Source organism: Oncorhynchus mykiss, chromosome 7, assembly GCF_013265735.2.
Source record: "Oncorhynchus mykiss isolate Arlee chromosome 7, USDA_OmykA_1.1, whole genome shotgun sequence".
Classification (NCBI taxonomy): Eukaryota; Metazoa; Chordata; class Actinopteri; order Salmoniformes; family Salmonidae; genus Oncorhynchus; species Oncorhynchus mykiss.
In genome coordinates, this window is record NC_048571.1 from 58,460,735 (window position 1) to 58,475,915 (window position 15,181).

General features: G+C 41.8%; 1 protein-coding gene across 2 annotated transcripts in view; it reads left to right on the forward strand.

Moving 5' to 3' along the window:
• Nucleotides 1-9,377: 9,377 nt before the first annotated feature.
• The window catches only part of LOC110528073 (F-actin-capping protein subunit beta isoforms 1 and 2), a 30,104-nt gene continuing 24,300 nt past the window's right edge, over nucleotides 9,378-15,181 (forward strand). For both annotated transcript variants that reach the window (XM_021609869.2, XM_021609870.2), the window contains exons 1-2: nucleotides 9,378-9,581; nucleotides 14,796-14,885. In XM_021609869.2, coding sequence (XP_021465544.1) covers nucleotides 9,579-9,581; nucleotides 14,796-14,885 — 93 coding nt within the window. In that variant the 5' untranslated portion in view covers nucleotides 9,378-9,578. The remainder of the gene's footprint in view (nucleotides 9,582-14,795; nucleotides 14,886-15,181) is intronic.

A 15,181-nucleotide genomic window follows, 5' to 3' on the forward strand; every position in this document is an offset into this window, starting at 1 on the left:
AAACATAAAGATATAAAACTGTATTTTTTTGTGAAGAATCAACAACAAGTGGGACACAATCATGAAGTGGAACGACATTTATTGGATATTTCAAACTTTTTTAACAAATTTAAAAACTGAAAAATTGGGCGTGCAAAATTATTCAGCCCCCTTAAGTTAATACTTTGTAGCGCCACCTTTTGCTGCGATTACAGCTGTAAGTCGCTTGGGGTATGTCTCTATCAGTTTTGCACATCGAGAGACTGACATTTTTTCCCATTCCTCCTTGCAAAACAGCTCAAGCTCAGTGAGGTTGGATGGAGAGCATTTGTGAACAGCAGTTTTCAGTTCTTTCCACAGATTCTCGATTGAATTCAGGTCTGGACTTTGACTTGGCCATTCTAACACCTGGATATGTTTATTTTTGAACCATTCCATTGTAGGTTTTGCTTTATGTTTTGGATCATTGTCTTGTTGGAAGACAAATCTCCGTCCCAGTCTCAGGTTTTTTGCAGACTCCATCAGGTTTTCTTCCAGAATGGTCCTGTATTTGGCTCCATCCATCTTCACATCAATTTTAACCATCTTCCCTGTCCCTGCTGAAGAAAAGCAGGCCCAAACCCCAATGCTGCCACCTCCATGTTTGACAGTGGGTATGGTGTGTTCAGGGTGATGAGCTGTGTTGCTTTTACGCCAAACATAACGTTTTGCATTGTTGCCAAAAAGTTCAATTTTGGTTTCATCTGACCAGAGCACCTTCTTCCACATGTTTGGTGTGTCTCCCAGGTGGCTTGTGGCAAACTTAAACGACACTTTTTTATGGATATCTTTAAGAAATGGCTTTCTTCTTGCCACTCTTGCATAAAGGCCAGATTTGTGCAATATACGACTGATTGTTGTCCTATGGACAGAGTCTCCCACCTCAGCTGTAGATCTCTGCAGTTCATCCAGAGTGATCATGGGCCTCTTGGCTGCATCTCTGATCAGTCTTCTCCTTGTATGAGCTGAAAGTTTAGAGGGACGGCCAGGTCTTGGTAGATTTGCAGTGGTCTGATACTCCTTCCATTTCAATATTATCGCTTGCACAGTGCTCCTTGGGATGTTTAAAGCTTGGGAAATCTTTTTGTATCCAAATCCGGCTTTAAACTTTTTCACAACAGTATCTCGGACCTGCCTGGTGTGTTCCTTGTTCTTCATGATGCTCTCTGCGCTTTTAACGGATCTCTGAGACTATCACAGTGCAGGTGCATTTATACGGAGACTTGATTACACACAGGTGGATTGTATTTATCATCATTAGTCATTTAGGTCAACATTGGATCATTCAGAGATCCTCACTGAACTTCTGTAGAGAGTTTGCTGCACTGAAAGTAAAGGGGCTGAATAATTTTGCACGCCCAATTTTTCAGTTTTTGATTTGTTAAAAAAGTTTGAAATATCCAATAAATGTCGTTCCACTTCATGATTGTGTCCCACTTGTTGTTGATTCTTCCCCAAAAAATACAGTTTTATATCTTTAAGTTTGAAGCCTGAAATGTGGCAAAAGGTCGCAAAGTTCAAGGGGGCCGAATACTTTCGCAAGGCACTGTATATCACACATAACGTCATAGCGTCTTAAATGTCCCTCCTCCTCTCCGACAAGGACAAAGCTGCTTCAAAAGTCCATTCCAACCCACTAAAGCACATACATTACACACTATATCTGGATTATCTCCTGAAGTCTCACCACAGTTTATTACCACTTAGCTGACAGTTCCAGTCCCCCCCAGATACGGAAAACCTGGAGGGGCTCTCGCTGTCCTATTTTATCTCCACAGAGTTATAGCTGGGTCTGTTCAAACATAGGTTAAGGATTCTCTTTGCTTACTTTCGGTACACACATACATTCCTTCATCGACAATGGTTATCATTTCTAATTGCCCCTTGTCCATGCTACATAACCTCTAATCCTAATGGTTAAGTTTCTGGGTAGAATTATTTAATCATTTATCTTAAACATTGATAAAATATCTTAACAGATGACCAGTGAGATATACCTGCAGGAGCGCGTGCTACGGGTGGGTGTTGTTATGGTCACCAGTGAGCTGAGTTAGCATAGACTTTACCTAGCATAGACTTATAGATGACCTGGAGCCAGTGGGTCTGGTGACGAATATGTAGCGAGGGCCAGCCGAGTAGAGCATACAGGTCACAGTGGTGGGTGGTATAAGGTGCTTTGGTAACAAAACGGATGGCACTGTGATAGACTGCATCCAGTTTGCTGAGTAGAGTATTGGAAGCTATTTTGTAGATGACATCGCCGAAGTCGAGGATCGGTAGGATAGTCAATTTTACTAGGGTAAGTTTGGCGGCATGAGTGAAGGAGGCTTTGTTGCGAAATAGAAAGCCGATTCTAGATTTTATTTTGGATTGGAGATGTTTGATATGAGTCTGAGGTGGATCAGGGATCAGTGGATCAGTAGAGTTGGATCAGGGAATCAACCACAGTCTGCAGCATCCAGCCTCACCCTACTAGAATCTGGAGTCAAATGTCTACTGTTTGTTGATGATCTGGTGCTTCTGTCCCCAACCAAGGCGGGCCTACAGCAGCACCTAGATCTTCTGCACAGATTCTGTCAGACCTGGGCACTGTCAGTAAATCTCAGTCAGACAAAAATAATGGTGTTCCAAAAAAGGTCCAGTTCCCAGGACCATGAGTACAAATTCCATCTAGACAGTGTTGCCCCAGAGCACACAAAAAACGATATATACCTCGGCCTAAACATCAGCACCACAGGTAACTTCCACAAAGCTGTGAACGATCTGAGAGACAAGAATAGCCTTCTATGCCACGAAAAGGAACATAAAATTTGACATAACAAATAGGATCTGGCTAAAAATACTAGAATCAGTTATATAACCCATTGCCCTTTATGGTTGTGAGGTCTGGAGTCCACTCACCAACCAAGAATTCACAAAATGGGACAAACACCAAATGAGACTGCATGCAGAATCCTGCAAACAAATTCATCTGTGTACAATGTCAAACACCAAATAATGCAGAATTAGGCTGATTCCCTCTAATAATCAAAATCCTAAGCAAGCTGGTCCTGGGGCTCTGTTTACAAACACAAACAGACCCCACAGAGCCCCAGGACAGCAACACAATTAGACCCAACCAAATCATGAGAAAACAAAAAGATAATTAGTTAACACATTGGAAAGAATTAGAACTAGATTGCTATTTGGCCCAAAACAGAGAGTACACAGTGGCAGAATACCTGACCACCGTGACTGACTCAAAATTAAGGAAAGCTTTGACTATGTACAGATTCAGTGAACATAGCCTTGCTATTGAGAAAAGTTGCCGAAGGCAGACAAAATGAGGTGGAAATTGAGCTGCACTTCCTAACCTCGTGCCAAATGTATGACCATATTAGAGACAAATATTTCCCGCAGATTACACAAACACACAAAGAATTCAAAAACAAAACAAATTTGGATAAACTCCCATATCTAGTGGGTGAAATACCACGGTGTGCAATCACAGCAGCAAGATTTGTGATCTATTTCCAGTAGAAAAGAAGAACAAACACCATTGTAAATAGAACCTATATTTATGTTTATTTATTTTCCCTATTGTACTTGAACTATTTGCACATCATTACAACACTGTATATATACATACAGTGGGGCAAACAAGTATGTAGTCAGCCACCAATTGTGCAAGTACTCCCACTTAAAAATATGAGAGAGGCCTGTAATTTTCATCATAGGTACACTTCAACTATGACAGACAAAATGAGGGGAAAAAATCCAGAAAATCACATTGTAGGATTTTTTTATGAATTTATTTGCAAATTATGGTGGAAAATAAGTCACCTACAATCTATTTTTGTAAGGACTGACGCTGGACATGAGAAGCAGGTACGGGGAGTTAAACATTTAATAAAGAACGGACATGCAACAGAACAGGAACAGCGTCAGAAGTAGTTACACCAAAAATCCTGAAATTTCCATCCCTAACTATAACATTTTCCGACAAGATAGAACTGCCAAGGTGCTCCCGGGTGGCGCACTGGTTAAGGGCTGTGCCACCAGAGACTCTGGGTTCGCGCCCAAGCTCTGTCGTAACCGGCCACGACCGGGAGGTCCGCATGACTTTCAGGTCTGTGCCCACCTTTCCAGTAACAAGTTTCCCGCCGTTGCCGCTTGTTATAGACACCCTTCAGACCCCAGCTGTTCCCTGGACACCATATGTGAATTGATTAACCCCCATCTATTTTCAGAGTTCGTACTGTTAGGTGACCTAAACTGGGACATGCTTAACACCCCGGGCAGTCCTACAATCTAAGATAGATGTCCTCAATCTCACACAAATGATCAATGAACCTACCGGGTACAACCCTAAATCTGTAATCATGGGCACCCTCTTAGATATCATCCTGACCAACTTGTCCTCTAAATAGACCTCTGCTGTCTTCAACCAGGATCTCAGCGATCACTGCCTCATTGCCTGTGTGCGTAACAGGTCCACGGTAAAAAATTTAAAAAACTCTGTCAAACGCTCCCTACAACAATTTAGCGAGCAGGCCTTTCTAATCGACCTGTCCCGGGTATCCTGGAAGGATTTTGACCTCATCCCATCAGTAGAGGATGCCTGGTTACTCCTTAAAAGTGCTTTCCTCGCCAATAAGCATGCCCCATTCAAAAAGAAGAACTAAGAACAGATATAGCCCTTGGTTCACCCCAGACTTGACTGCCCTTGACCAGCACAAAAACATCCTGTGGCGTTCTCATTAGCATTGAATAGCCTCCACGATATGCAACTTTTCAGGGAAGTCAGGAACCAATATACTCAGTCAGCTAGGAAAGCTAAGGCTAGCATTTTCAAACAGAATTTTGCATCCTGTAGCACTAATTCCAAAAAGTTTTGGGACACTGTAAAGTCCATGGAGAATAAGAGCAGACCCAAACTGTTATAGACCTATATCCATCCTGCCCTGCTTTCTAAAATCTTTGAATGCCAAGTTAACAAACAGATCACCGACCATTTCGAATCCCACCGTACCTTCTCCACGATGTAATCTGGTTTCCAAGCTGGTCATGGGTGCACCTCAGCCACGCTCAAGGTCCTAAATGATATCATAACCGCCATCGATAAAAGACAGTACTGTGCAGCCGTCTTCATCGACCTGGTCAAGGCTTTCGACTCTGTCAATCACCGCATTCTTATCGGCAGACTCAATAGCCTTGGTTTCTCAAATGACTGCCTCTCCTGGATCACCAACTACTTCTCAGATAGAGTTGAGTGTGTCAAATCAGAGGGCCTGTTGTCCGGACCTCTGGCAATCTCTATGGGGGTACCACAGGGTTCAATTCTCAGGCTGACTCTTTTCTCTGTATCTATCAATGATGTCACTCTTGCTGCTGTTGATTCTCTGATCCACCTCTACGCAGACGACACCATTCTGTATACATCTGGCCCTTCTTTGGACACTGTGCTAACAAACCTCCAAACGAGCTTCAATGCCATACAAGACTCCTTCCGTGGCCTCCAACTGCATTTAAGAAATAGTAAAACTAAGTGCATGCTCTTCAACCGATTGCTGCCCGCACCCACCCGCCCGACTAGCATCACTACTCTGGACGGTTCTGACTTAGAATATGTGAACAATTTCAAATACCTAGGTGTCTGGTTAGACTGTAAACTCTCCTTCCAGACTCACATTAAGCATCTCCAATCCAAAATTAAATCTAGAATCGGCTTCCTATTTCGCAACAAAGCCTCCTTCACTCATGCTGCCAAACAAAGTTTAATTGTCACATGCGCCGAATACAACAGGTGTAGATCTTACAGTGAAATACTTACTTACAGGCTCTAACCAATAGTGCAAAAAAGGTATTAAGTGAACAATAGGTAGGTAAAGAAATAAAACAACAGTAAAAAGACAGGCTATATACAGTAGCGGTGTCACATTCTGACCTTAGTTCTTTTGTTATGTCTGTGTTTTAGTATGGTCAGGGCGTGAGTTGGGTGGGTTGTCTATGTTCGTTTTTCTATGTTGTGTTTTGTGTTTGGCCTGGTATGGTTCTCAATCAGAGGCAGGTGTCGTTAGTTGTCTCTGATTGAGAATCATACTTAGGTAGCCTTTTCCCACCTTTGTTTCGTGGGTGATTGTTTCCTGTTTTGTTGTTTGTGTCACCATTCAGGACTGTTTCAGTTTTCGTTTCCATTCACTTTGTTATTTTTGTATTGAGTCGTGTTCAGTTATTATTAAAGTATCATGGACACTTACCACCCTGCGTATTGATCCGATCCTTGCTACTCCTCCTCGGAAGAGGAGGAGGAAAGCCGTTACAAGAGGGGCTATAAAAGTAGCCAGGCTACATACAGACACCGGTTAGTCAGGCTGATTGAGGTAGTATGTGCATGTAGATATGGTTAAAGTGACTATGCATATATGCTGAACAGAGAGTAGCAGTAGCGTAAAAGAGGTGGTTGGTGGGTGGGACACAATGCAGATAGCCCAATTAGCCAACGTGTGGGAGCACTGGTTGGTCGGCCCAATTGAGGTAGTATGTACATAAATAGGTAGTATGTGCATGTAGATATAGTTAAAGTGACTATGCATATATGATAAACAGAAAGTAGCAGCAGTGTAAAAAGAGGGGTTGGGGGGGCACACAATGCAAATAGTCCGGGTAGACATTTTATTACCTGTTCAGGAGTCTTATGGCTTGGGGGTAAAAACTGTTGAGAAGCCTTTTTGTCCTAGCACTCCGATACCGCTTGCCATGCGGTAGTAGAGAGAAAAGTCTACTACTGGGGTGGCTTGGGTGTCTTTGACCATTTTTAGGGCCTTCCTCTGACACCGCCTGGTGTAGAGGTGCTTTATGGCAGGCAGCATAGCCCCAGTGATGTACTGGGCCGTACGCACTACTCTCTGTAGTGCCTTGCAGTCAGAGGACGAGCAATTGCCATACCAGGCAGTGATGCAACCCTCGTAAAACGGACTATCCTACCGATCCATGACTTTGGTGATGTCATTTACAAAGCCTCCAACATTCTACTCAGCAAACTGGATGTAGTCTATCACAGTGCCATTTGTTTTGTCACCAAAGCCCCATATTCTACCCACCACTGCGACCTGTATGCTCTCGTTGGCTGGCCCTCACTGCATATTCGTCGCCAAACCCACTGGCTCCAGGTTATCTATAAGTCTACGCTCGGTAATGCCCCACCTTATCTCAGCTCACTGGTCACCATAGCAACACCCACCCGTAGCACGCGCTCCAGCAGGTATATTTCACTGGTTATCCCCAAAGACACCACTTCCTTTGGCCGCCTTTCCTTCCAGTTTTCTGCTGCCAATGACTGGAACAAATTGCAAAAATCACTAAAGCTGTTGTCTTATATCTCCCTCTCTAACTTTAAGCATCAGCTGTCAGAGCAGCTTACAGATCTCTGTACCTGTACACAGCCAATCTGTAAATAGCACACCCAACTACCTCATCCCCATATTGTTACTTATCCTCTTGCTCTTTTGCACCCCAGTATCTCTACTTGCACATCATCATATGCACATCTATCACTCCAGTGTTAATGCTAAATTGTAATTATTTCAACCACTATGGCCTATTTATTGCCTTACCTCCCTATTCTTCTACATTTGCACACACTGTACATAGATTTTTGTATTGTGTTATTTACTGTACGTTTGTTTATGTGTAACACCGTGTTGTTGTTTTTGTCGCACTGCTTTGCTTTATCTTGGCCAGGTCACAGTTGTAAATGAGAACTTGTTCTCAACTGGCCTACCTGGTTAAATAAAGGTGAAATTTAAAAAATGAAACATTTTAAAAAGACAGACGACAATCAATGCAGCAGCTAGGAACAGAGCTGGGGAACTGACAAGTCCAGGTGAGTCCAATAATTCGCTGATGAGCGTGATGAGGTAAGGCAGGTGTGCGTAATGATGGTGGCAGGAGTGCGTAATGCTGGGGTGCCTGGCGCCTTTGAGTGCCAGGGAAAGGGAGCGGGAGCAGGCGTCACAATTTCACTTGCTTTGGCAATGTAAACATATGTTTCCCATGCCAATAAAGCCCTTAAATTGAATGGAACTCTATACCACGCTCCATAAAACCACGTTGAATGTGACATAGTCCTACTTCCAATGTTGCAATGGTAAAACATTTGATATAAATTTCACCTAAAGAAATCACTCTGCCTACTCTTAATTATTGCCTAGTATGTTAGCATGCATAACTCTTTTTTAACCAATTCTGTTAGCCTATATATCAACACACGTCACTCCTGTTTTAATCGCTTTGGTACAGTAGGCATCATGTCGCTTACCGATAATGTTGCTGAGATGCATACAACGTTTGAAAGGTCTATCATTTTCAACATAAGCCCACGTTAATGTATACTTTAACATTATATTATGTGAGCGAAACATACAAATAAAACATGAACAAATGTATAAAACATTTTCCTTATGATTTTTTTTCGAGCACTAATGTTACTACAACAACAAAAATACTTAAATACATGTCATTTTGTCCTTGAAACATTTAATTGAAATATACTGTAGAACTCCATTCATCCCTATTTGTTATAAGAACAAATTCTTATTTACAAAGACAGCCTAACCCGGACAACACTGGGCCAATTGTGCACAGCCGTATGGGACTTCCAATCACAGCCAGTTGTAATACAGACTGGAATAGAACCTGGGTCTGTAGTGATGCCTCTAGTACTGCTCCTACAGGGGAGTGCCAATATGGCCGACCGCTGTCTTCAAAACCCTCTCAATGGCCAATACATTTTTTTTTAAATTTAAAAATAAAAAATAAATTATATATATTTTTAATTTTTATTATTCATAATACAAAAATCAACTTACATTGCTACATCAAACATGTCTAGCAAACCAAACACAGGTCAATGGCCAATACATTGCTTCTGTATTCCAGGGTTTGTATACATCATTGGTACCCCCTCCCCTCCCCTACCCTCCCCTCCCCTCCCTCCTCTATCGCCCTCTTCTCGTCCCTCTGTTTATCTACTCTTTACCATTCACCACTCCTCTCCTTTCCATACTTGGCAATCCCTTACTTACTCCTCTCCGATTGGCTGTTTCAGAGAAGGAGTGGAGTGACCCGGACATGCAATCTCCGCTTTTTTCACCGTCTCTCTTCCTGTGTTTCCACTATTTACCACAGCCACAAAGGTCAGATTGGCCATATCGTAAAAATTCATGAAAAATAAAACGTCACTTTTGGTCTTAATTTAAGGTTATGGTTATTCACAACGTTATCAGTGTGGTTACGGTTAGGGTTACGTTTAAGATCAGGTAAAAACATTTTTTTTAATAGAAATGGGTGGGGCTTATAACTTTGTGACTGTGGTAAGTAGTGACGAGCCCCCTTCCTGTACCCGGCTGAGGAAGTTAATTCGCTGACAGGGCTGGGTTCCGTGAGGGAGGCGAAAGAAATATAATTTACATGGTGGGGATAAAAACAACAACAGTATAGAAGAACAAGTTGTGCAAGCACAATAAAACGTACGTGTAAAGCATATTTCCTCTCCGAGATCGTCACTGAGCGCCGCAGACATGGTAAGGCCGCGGAGACGAGCTGGAGGAATGGGTCGTTTTTGGTGGGGCTGCTAAGGGATATTAGCCAGCTAGCATGCCATCTGTCCTTTTATAGGAAGTGCTGTGTTACGTTTCGACAGAGGCATATACATTCATATACATTATCTGCCCACAGTTAGCTAAACGACCTAGCTATGAATATTACTCCGATTTTCATTGTTAACTAACTAGCCAGCTTGATGTTCCGCGCGCAGAATAAAGTTACAGGATGTTTTGGATTGAAAAACTAGTTCGGGGATTAAAGGGGTCTCGCTCTCGCTACCCCCTCTTCTTGCAGACACACACACCATGGTTAAAATAGTACAAGCGCTGGGTTGCCTGTCGCTAAAATCGGCCTGCTCCGCCCCTTCCCTCCTTTGGATTTCAGGCGACGTGTAAACCACAACTCAACTTTTCATTGACTTCAACAATGTGAATTACGTTCAGTAGCTTTTGTTGACTTTACTGTCAGTGTAACTTTTTGTAGAACACGTTTAATAATGTAACTGAAATTGTTTCATGAAATAATTCACCAACATCCTTTCAATGTTAGGCATATTGTGGTGCACCTGACAAAATATATTCAACCACCATTGTCACGTGCATGGTAATTCAAATCAAATCAAAGTTTATTTGTCACGTGCGCGGAATACAACGGGTGTAGTAGACCTTACAGTGAAATGCTTACTTACAGGCTCTAACCAATAGTGCATAAAAGGTATTAGGTGAACAGTAGGTAAGTAAAGAAATAAAACAGTGAAAAATAACAGTAGCAATTATTTTCTGACTATAGGCCTATATTATGGGGCAGGTAGCCTCGAGGTTAGAGCATTGAGCCAGTAAACAAAAGGTGGATTGTTCAAGTACCAGAGCTGACAAGTTGAAAACATTTTAACAAATATTTCACTGTGCCCTTGAGCAAGGCACTTAACTCAAATTACTCCAGGGATACTGTACAATGGTGACCCTAGCCATGACCCCACTTCCTGCAGGGGAGTTGGGATATGCAAAAAAACATTACCATTACACACTTGTTTATTATTATTTTAAACACTTGAAGTAATGTGACTGGCTTGTCACCAACAAATCTAACTAGCTACATTCACACCTCAAACTCCACTCTACTCCTTTTATGAATGTTTCACACTTGGAATGAAGGTCTAATACAATATAATGGAGAGCAGATTGCTTGTCTCCCCAGCCACCCGCTGACCTCATCCATCATGTTGGTCCATCCTCGCTGCTCTTCTCAGCCCCCGGGGCAGTTGGTCCGGCAGTGTTTACACTGAGACTAGGGCATTGGTAAACAGTGTCAGGGAGTGCAGGTGTAGTCTGAACAAGACTGATTCATCTGCCTAGAAACAACCCAAAAGTGTGAGAAGGGCATGCAGTACATGATCTGAAAACCTTGGCTGTGTTCAGGAGAAAGGAGACTGAAGTTTGTTTAGGGAAGGAATGCTTTTGTCTGTGTGATTCTCCTATAGCCAGCTGCTCTTCTCTGGCTTGTATCTACCTTGGTTTCATCTGATGACTTGGCATTTGATTTTGGATTTATTAGGATCCCCATTAGCCGACGCCAATGGTGACATCTAGTTTAACTGGGGTCTGACATGTATAACACGACATTCGGCAAGACTTTACAATTTACATACACATGTTAATGTTTTAAAATGTATCTATCAGTTACACATGTCAGTACATACACACAAGTAGGTCAAATGGGGGAGAGGTGTTGTGCTGTGAGATTTTGGTTTTTGAAACCAGGTTTTCTGCACTAGTGCTATATAAGATGGAAAGGAGTTCCATGCACTCGTGGCTCTGTATAATACTGTACGTTTCCATTAATTTGTTCTCGACCTGGGGACTGTGAAAAGACCCCTGGTGGCATGTCTGGTGGGGTAAGTGTGTGTGCTGTGTGTAAGTTGGCGACGCAAACAATTTGGAATTTCCTGCACATTCTTTCTTATAAAAACAAGTGACGCAGTCAGTCTTTCCTCAACTCTTAGCCAAGAGAGACTGACATGTGTAGTATTAATATTAGCCCTCTGATTACAATGAAGAGCAAGATGTGCCTCTCTGTTTTGGGCCAGCTGCAGCTTAACGAGGTCTTTCTTTGCTGCACTTGACTGGACAATATTCAAGATAAGATAAAACTAGAGCCTGCGGGGCTTGATTTGTGGAGTGGTGTCAAAAACGCCACAGCGGTCCGACCTCTATCTTTACAACCTTTGAATCTATATGTTTTGACCATGACAGTTTGCAATCTAAGGTGACACCAAGTAATTTAGTATCCTAAACTTGATCAACAGCCACACAATTCATTACCAGATTCAGCTGAGGTCCAGAATTTAGGGAATGATTTGTACCAAATACAATACTCTTAGTTTTAGAGATGTTTAGGACCAGTTTATTACTGGCCATCCATTCCAAAACAGACTGCAACTCTTTGTTAAGGGTTTCCTTGACTTCATTAGCTGTGGTTGCTGATGCGTATAAAATGAAAGACATTGAGTTGATTACTGGTATTCCTGTGAATTTGAATATTGGCATTGGTGTGTTTTTTGTTGTTTGCGAATCAGATGTTGTTTATGAGAACCACCATGTGTTTTGACAGGTGTTCAGTTTGTTGTTTCTAGACTTTTAGGGCTTTAGGCTATATCTCAATTTGTTTTCTTTCCATCTCTTAAGATTAGTGTGTTGCTGCACTATTTATCAGTACTTACTAAAATTCTGTTACTTTTGTTTATTTAATTGGAATAGGACTACGGTCGGAACTGCGTTAAGTTCAAGTTGGATGAATATAAATTTGACTTCATTTGCTCCAGATTAGAGATTGACCAATTTATGATTTTTCAACGCTGATACCGATTAATGGAGGACCAAAAAAGGACGATACCGATTAAAAATATATATATATATATATAAAAAAAAAGACAATTACAACAATGCTCAATGAATAGTTTTTTTATTATAACTTAATATAATGCATAAATAAAATCAATTTAGTCTCAAATAATGAAACATGTTAAATTTGGTTTAAATAATGCAAAAACAGTTTTGGAGAAGAAAGCAAAAGTGCAATATGTGCCATGTAAAAAAGCTAACGTTTAAGTTCCTTGCTCAGAACATGAGAACATATGAAAGCTGGTGGTTCCTTTTACATGTGGTCAGCCTGCCACGCAGTCTCCTCGTGGAGTGCAATATAATTGGTGTCCAAAAATGCTGATTACCGATTCTTATGAAAACTTGAATACGGCCCTAATTAATTGGCCATGCCGATTAATCGGTCGACCTCTACTCCAGATATCTCAGTCCTGTACATTTCTCAGGGGTTTCATGTTGTGGCTGGCCTGTCGTTCCCTGCATGCTGATATCCTGATCACCATAGTTCAGAGAGGGATCACCCTCAGGGAAGTCTCTGCTAGGTGGTCCGCTAGCTTAGCTTCTCCCTATTAACAACAATCCTCTCTGTTCCACTGCTAGATCTCCTCAGTAATTGAACATACGGAGAGCTTGTGGAGGGACTGACGCCATGAATCAATCCGTGTTCATTCATCCTTCTTTCTGAAGTTCAGTTTAATCACATTTATTCATGTGCTTGTTTGACAAAGTTGTCTGTAATACAACACTTCACAAATGGGCCTGTATTCAAAAAGGCAAGCCTGAGCCCACAGCAGTCATCATAAAAACAATAAAAAAAGAGGCACATTTTCTTCTCTCCTCCGCTCCGGACTGCATGTGCTGCCATAGAAATAGAATAAATATAATGGATGTCCCCATTAAAATCAATGATGGCATAATGGGTGGACTGGCGGCCTTTGCGAGTGTACCCATAGGAGCAAAGCAGGAAGTAAAAGCAGGAAGTGTACCCATCCATGCTGTGATTTGTTGATTTAACTCCACTGCATTGGAAAAAAACATTGCATGAGCCACAGTTAAAGGTATACTCAGTGAATTGCCATTGCCATGAGCAGCACCGCAGATATTGAGATGAGTGAGATGCAACACCTCTCTCACACAGTCACACACAGTATCTGGGCATGTGCATTTTTAGTCTCAACCATAACTGTCGGTTCTATGGTAATTGTGCCAGTAAGAGCAGAGTATTGTAATGGATACTCATTCTCCACAAATTAGTATTTTAAATGTTATTAAAATTCTTTCCTCACAAAGGTTTGTACTCAGTTTTATAGCAGAGGCAGTGGAGTGAATCGTTCACATCCTTTTGGTATAGGTTTAGTCACATTTTCAGTTGATGGGAACTGTTGTCTTCATTTATGAGCTCTCAAGCAATCAAATAATTTACATAGACTTAAAATAATGTTGACCTTTCTAGATGCCATAAAATGACGGGCCTGTATCAATAACTGGAGGCTCCACAGCATTGCCTTATATGGTAACCAGTCAATCTGTCTTCTAACTACCATGGTTGCAAAATGTTTTTCACGTTTGACCCTGTCTAAAGCGTTGAGTTTTTAGCCAGGGCCCAGTTGTAGATTTAGACACTCCCCTAAAGGAATCTACCATGTGTTGTAAAGTTGCCTAGTGTACTTGATAGGCCTATCACATGCTCAACGAGGCTATTTAGGGGCAAATCCAGAACTTCCTCTCTCATGCCACTTAGTTTTTCTTTGATAAAGGCTGTTACTGAAACCATGAGCAGCTAGTTCCATGACCTATGTAATCTTAGGATGCAGTGAGTGTATGGCTATTGTTGTCAGGGTGTGAATGTTCTCTACATACCCTAGTCACGGCCTAGCTCGGCTCTGTCGTATCTACCGTAAGAATGTAACATGCATCCATCTCTGGCTGCCTCCTCATTCTGCTGGGGCTGTGTGGAAGGCCGGGAACTTTTTTGGCTCTGTGGTCAATTCAATCTATTTTGGTTGATTTAAATGCAGACAGTGATGGGGATGCATTTTAAACCAAAACACTTTAAAGTTAATTTAATCTCCTTTTAAAAGATTCATGAAAATCAACTGTGAACAGTCAACTTCTTATATTCCAAGACCAGCTTAAACTGTTGAGACTCTTTCTGCAGGGTTGAACTTGGCAAGGATCAAGTTAATTTCTCTTGTAAAATAAAAACAATTGACAAAGGGCAAGTGCAACTTGCTTTTAGACTTTCTTTTGCAGAACTATACATTTTGTGTTGGAATGTGTATCAAAAGCTGACTCTTATTTTGTGTGTTTCAGAATGACCAGCAGCTGGACTGTGCTCTGGACCTGATGAGGCGTCTTCCTCCCCAGCAGATCGAGAAGAATCTCAGTGACCTCATCGACCTGGTGAGTCTCCAGCAGAAGACAACCTTATAGGGAGGGGCACTCAACTGTACGACACTTACAAATGACCTGATGATTGGCGGGAAAAAAAATGATAATTAGACAATTGTGGGAGCTGTTTTATTAGACTTCAGTGCAGCTTTTGACATTATCGATCATAGTCTGCTGCTGGAAAAACAACCTGTTTATTTGGCTTTACATCAACTCTTGATCCATGATATAGCAGAGATCTGTCTAATGGAAGCGCCTCCAACATAATCAAGTCTGTAGTTGCAGCGAACTGAGAAGAGGAGTGACCC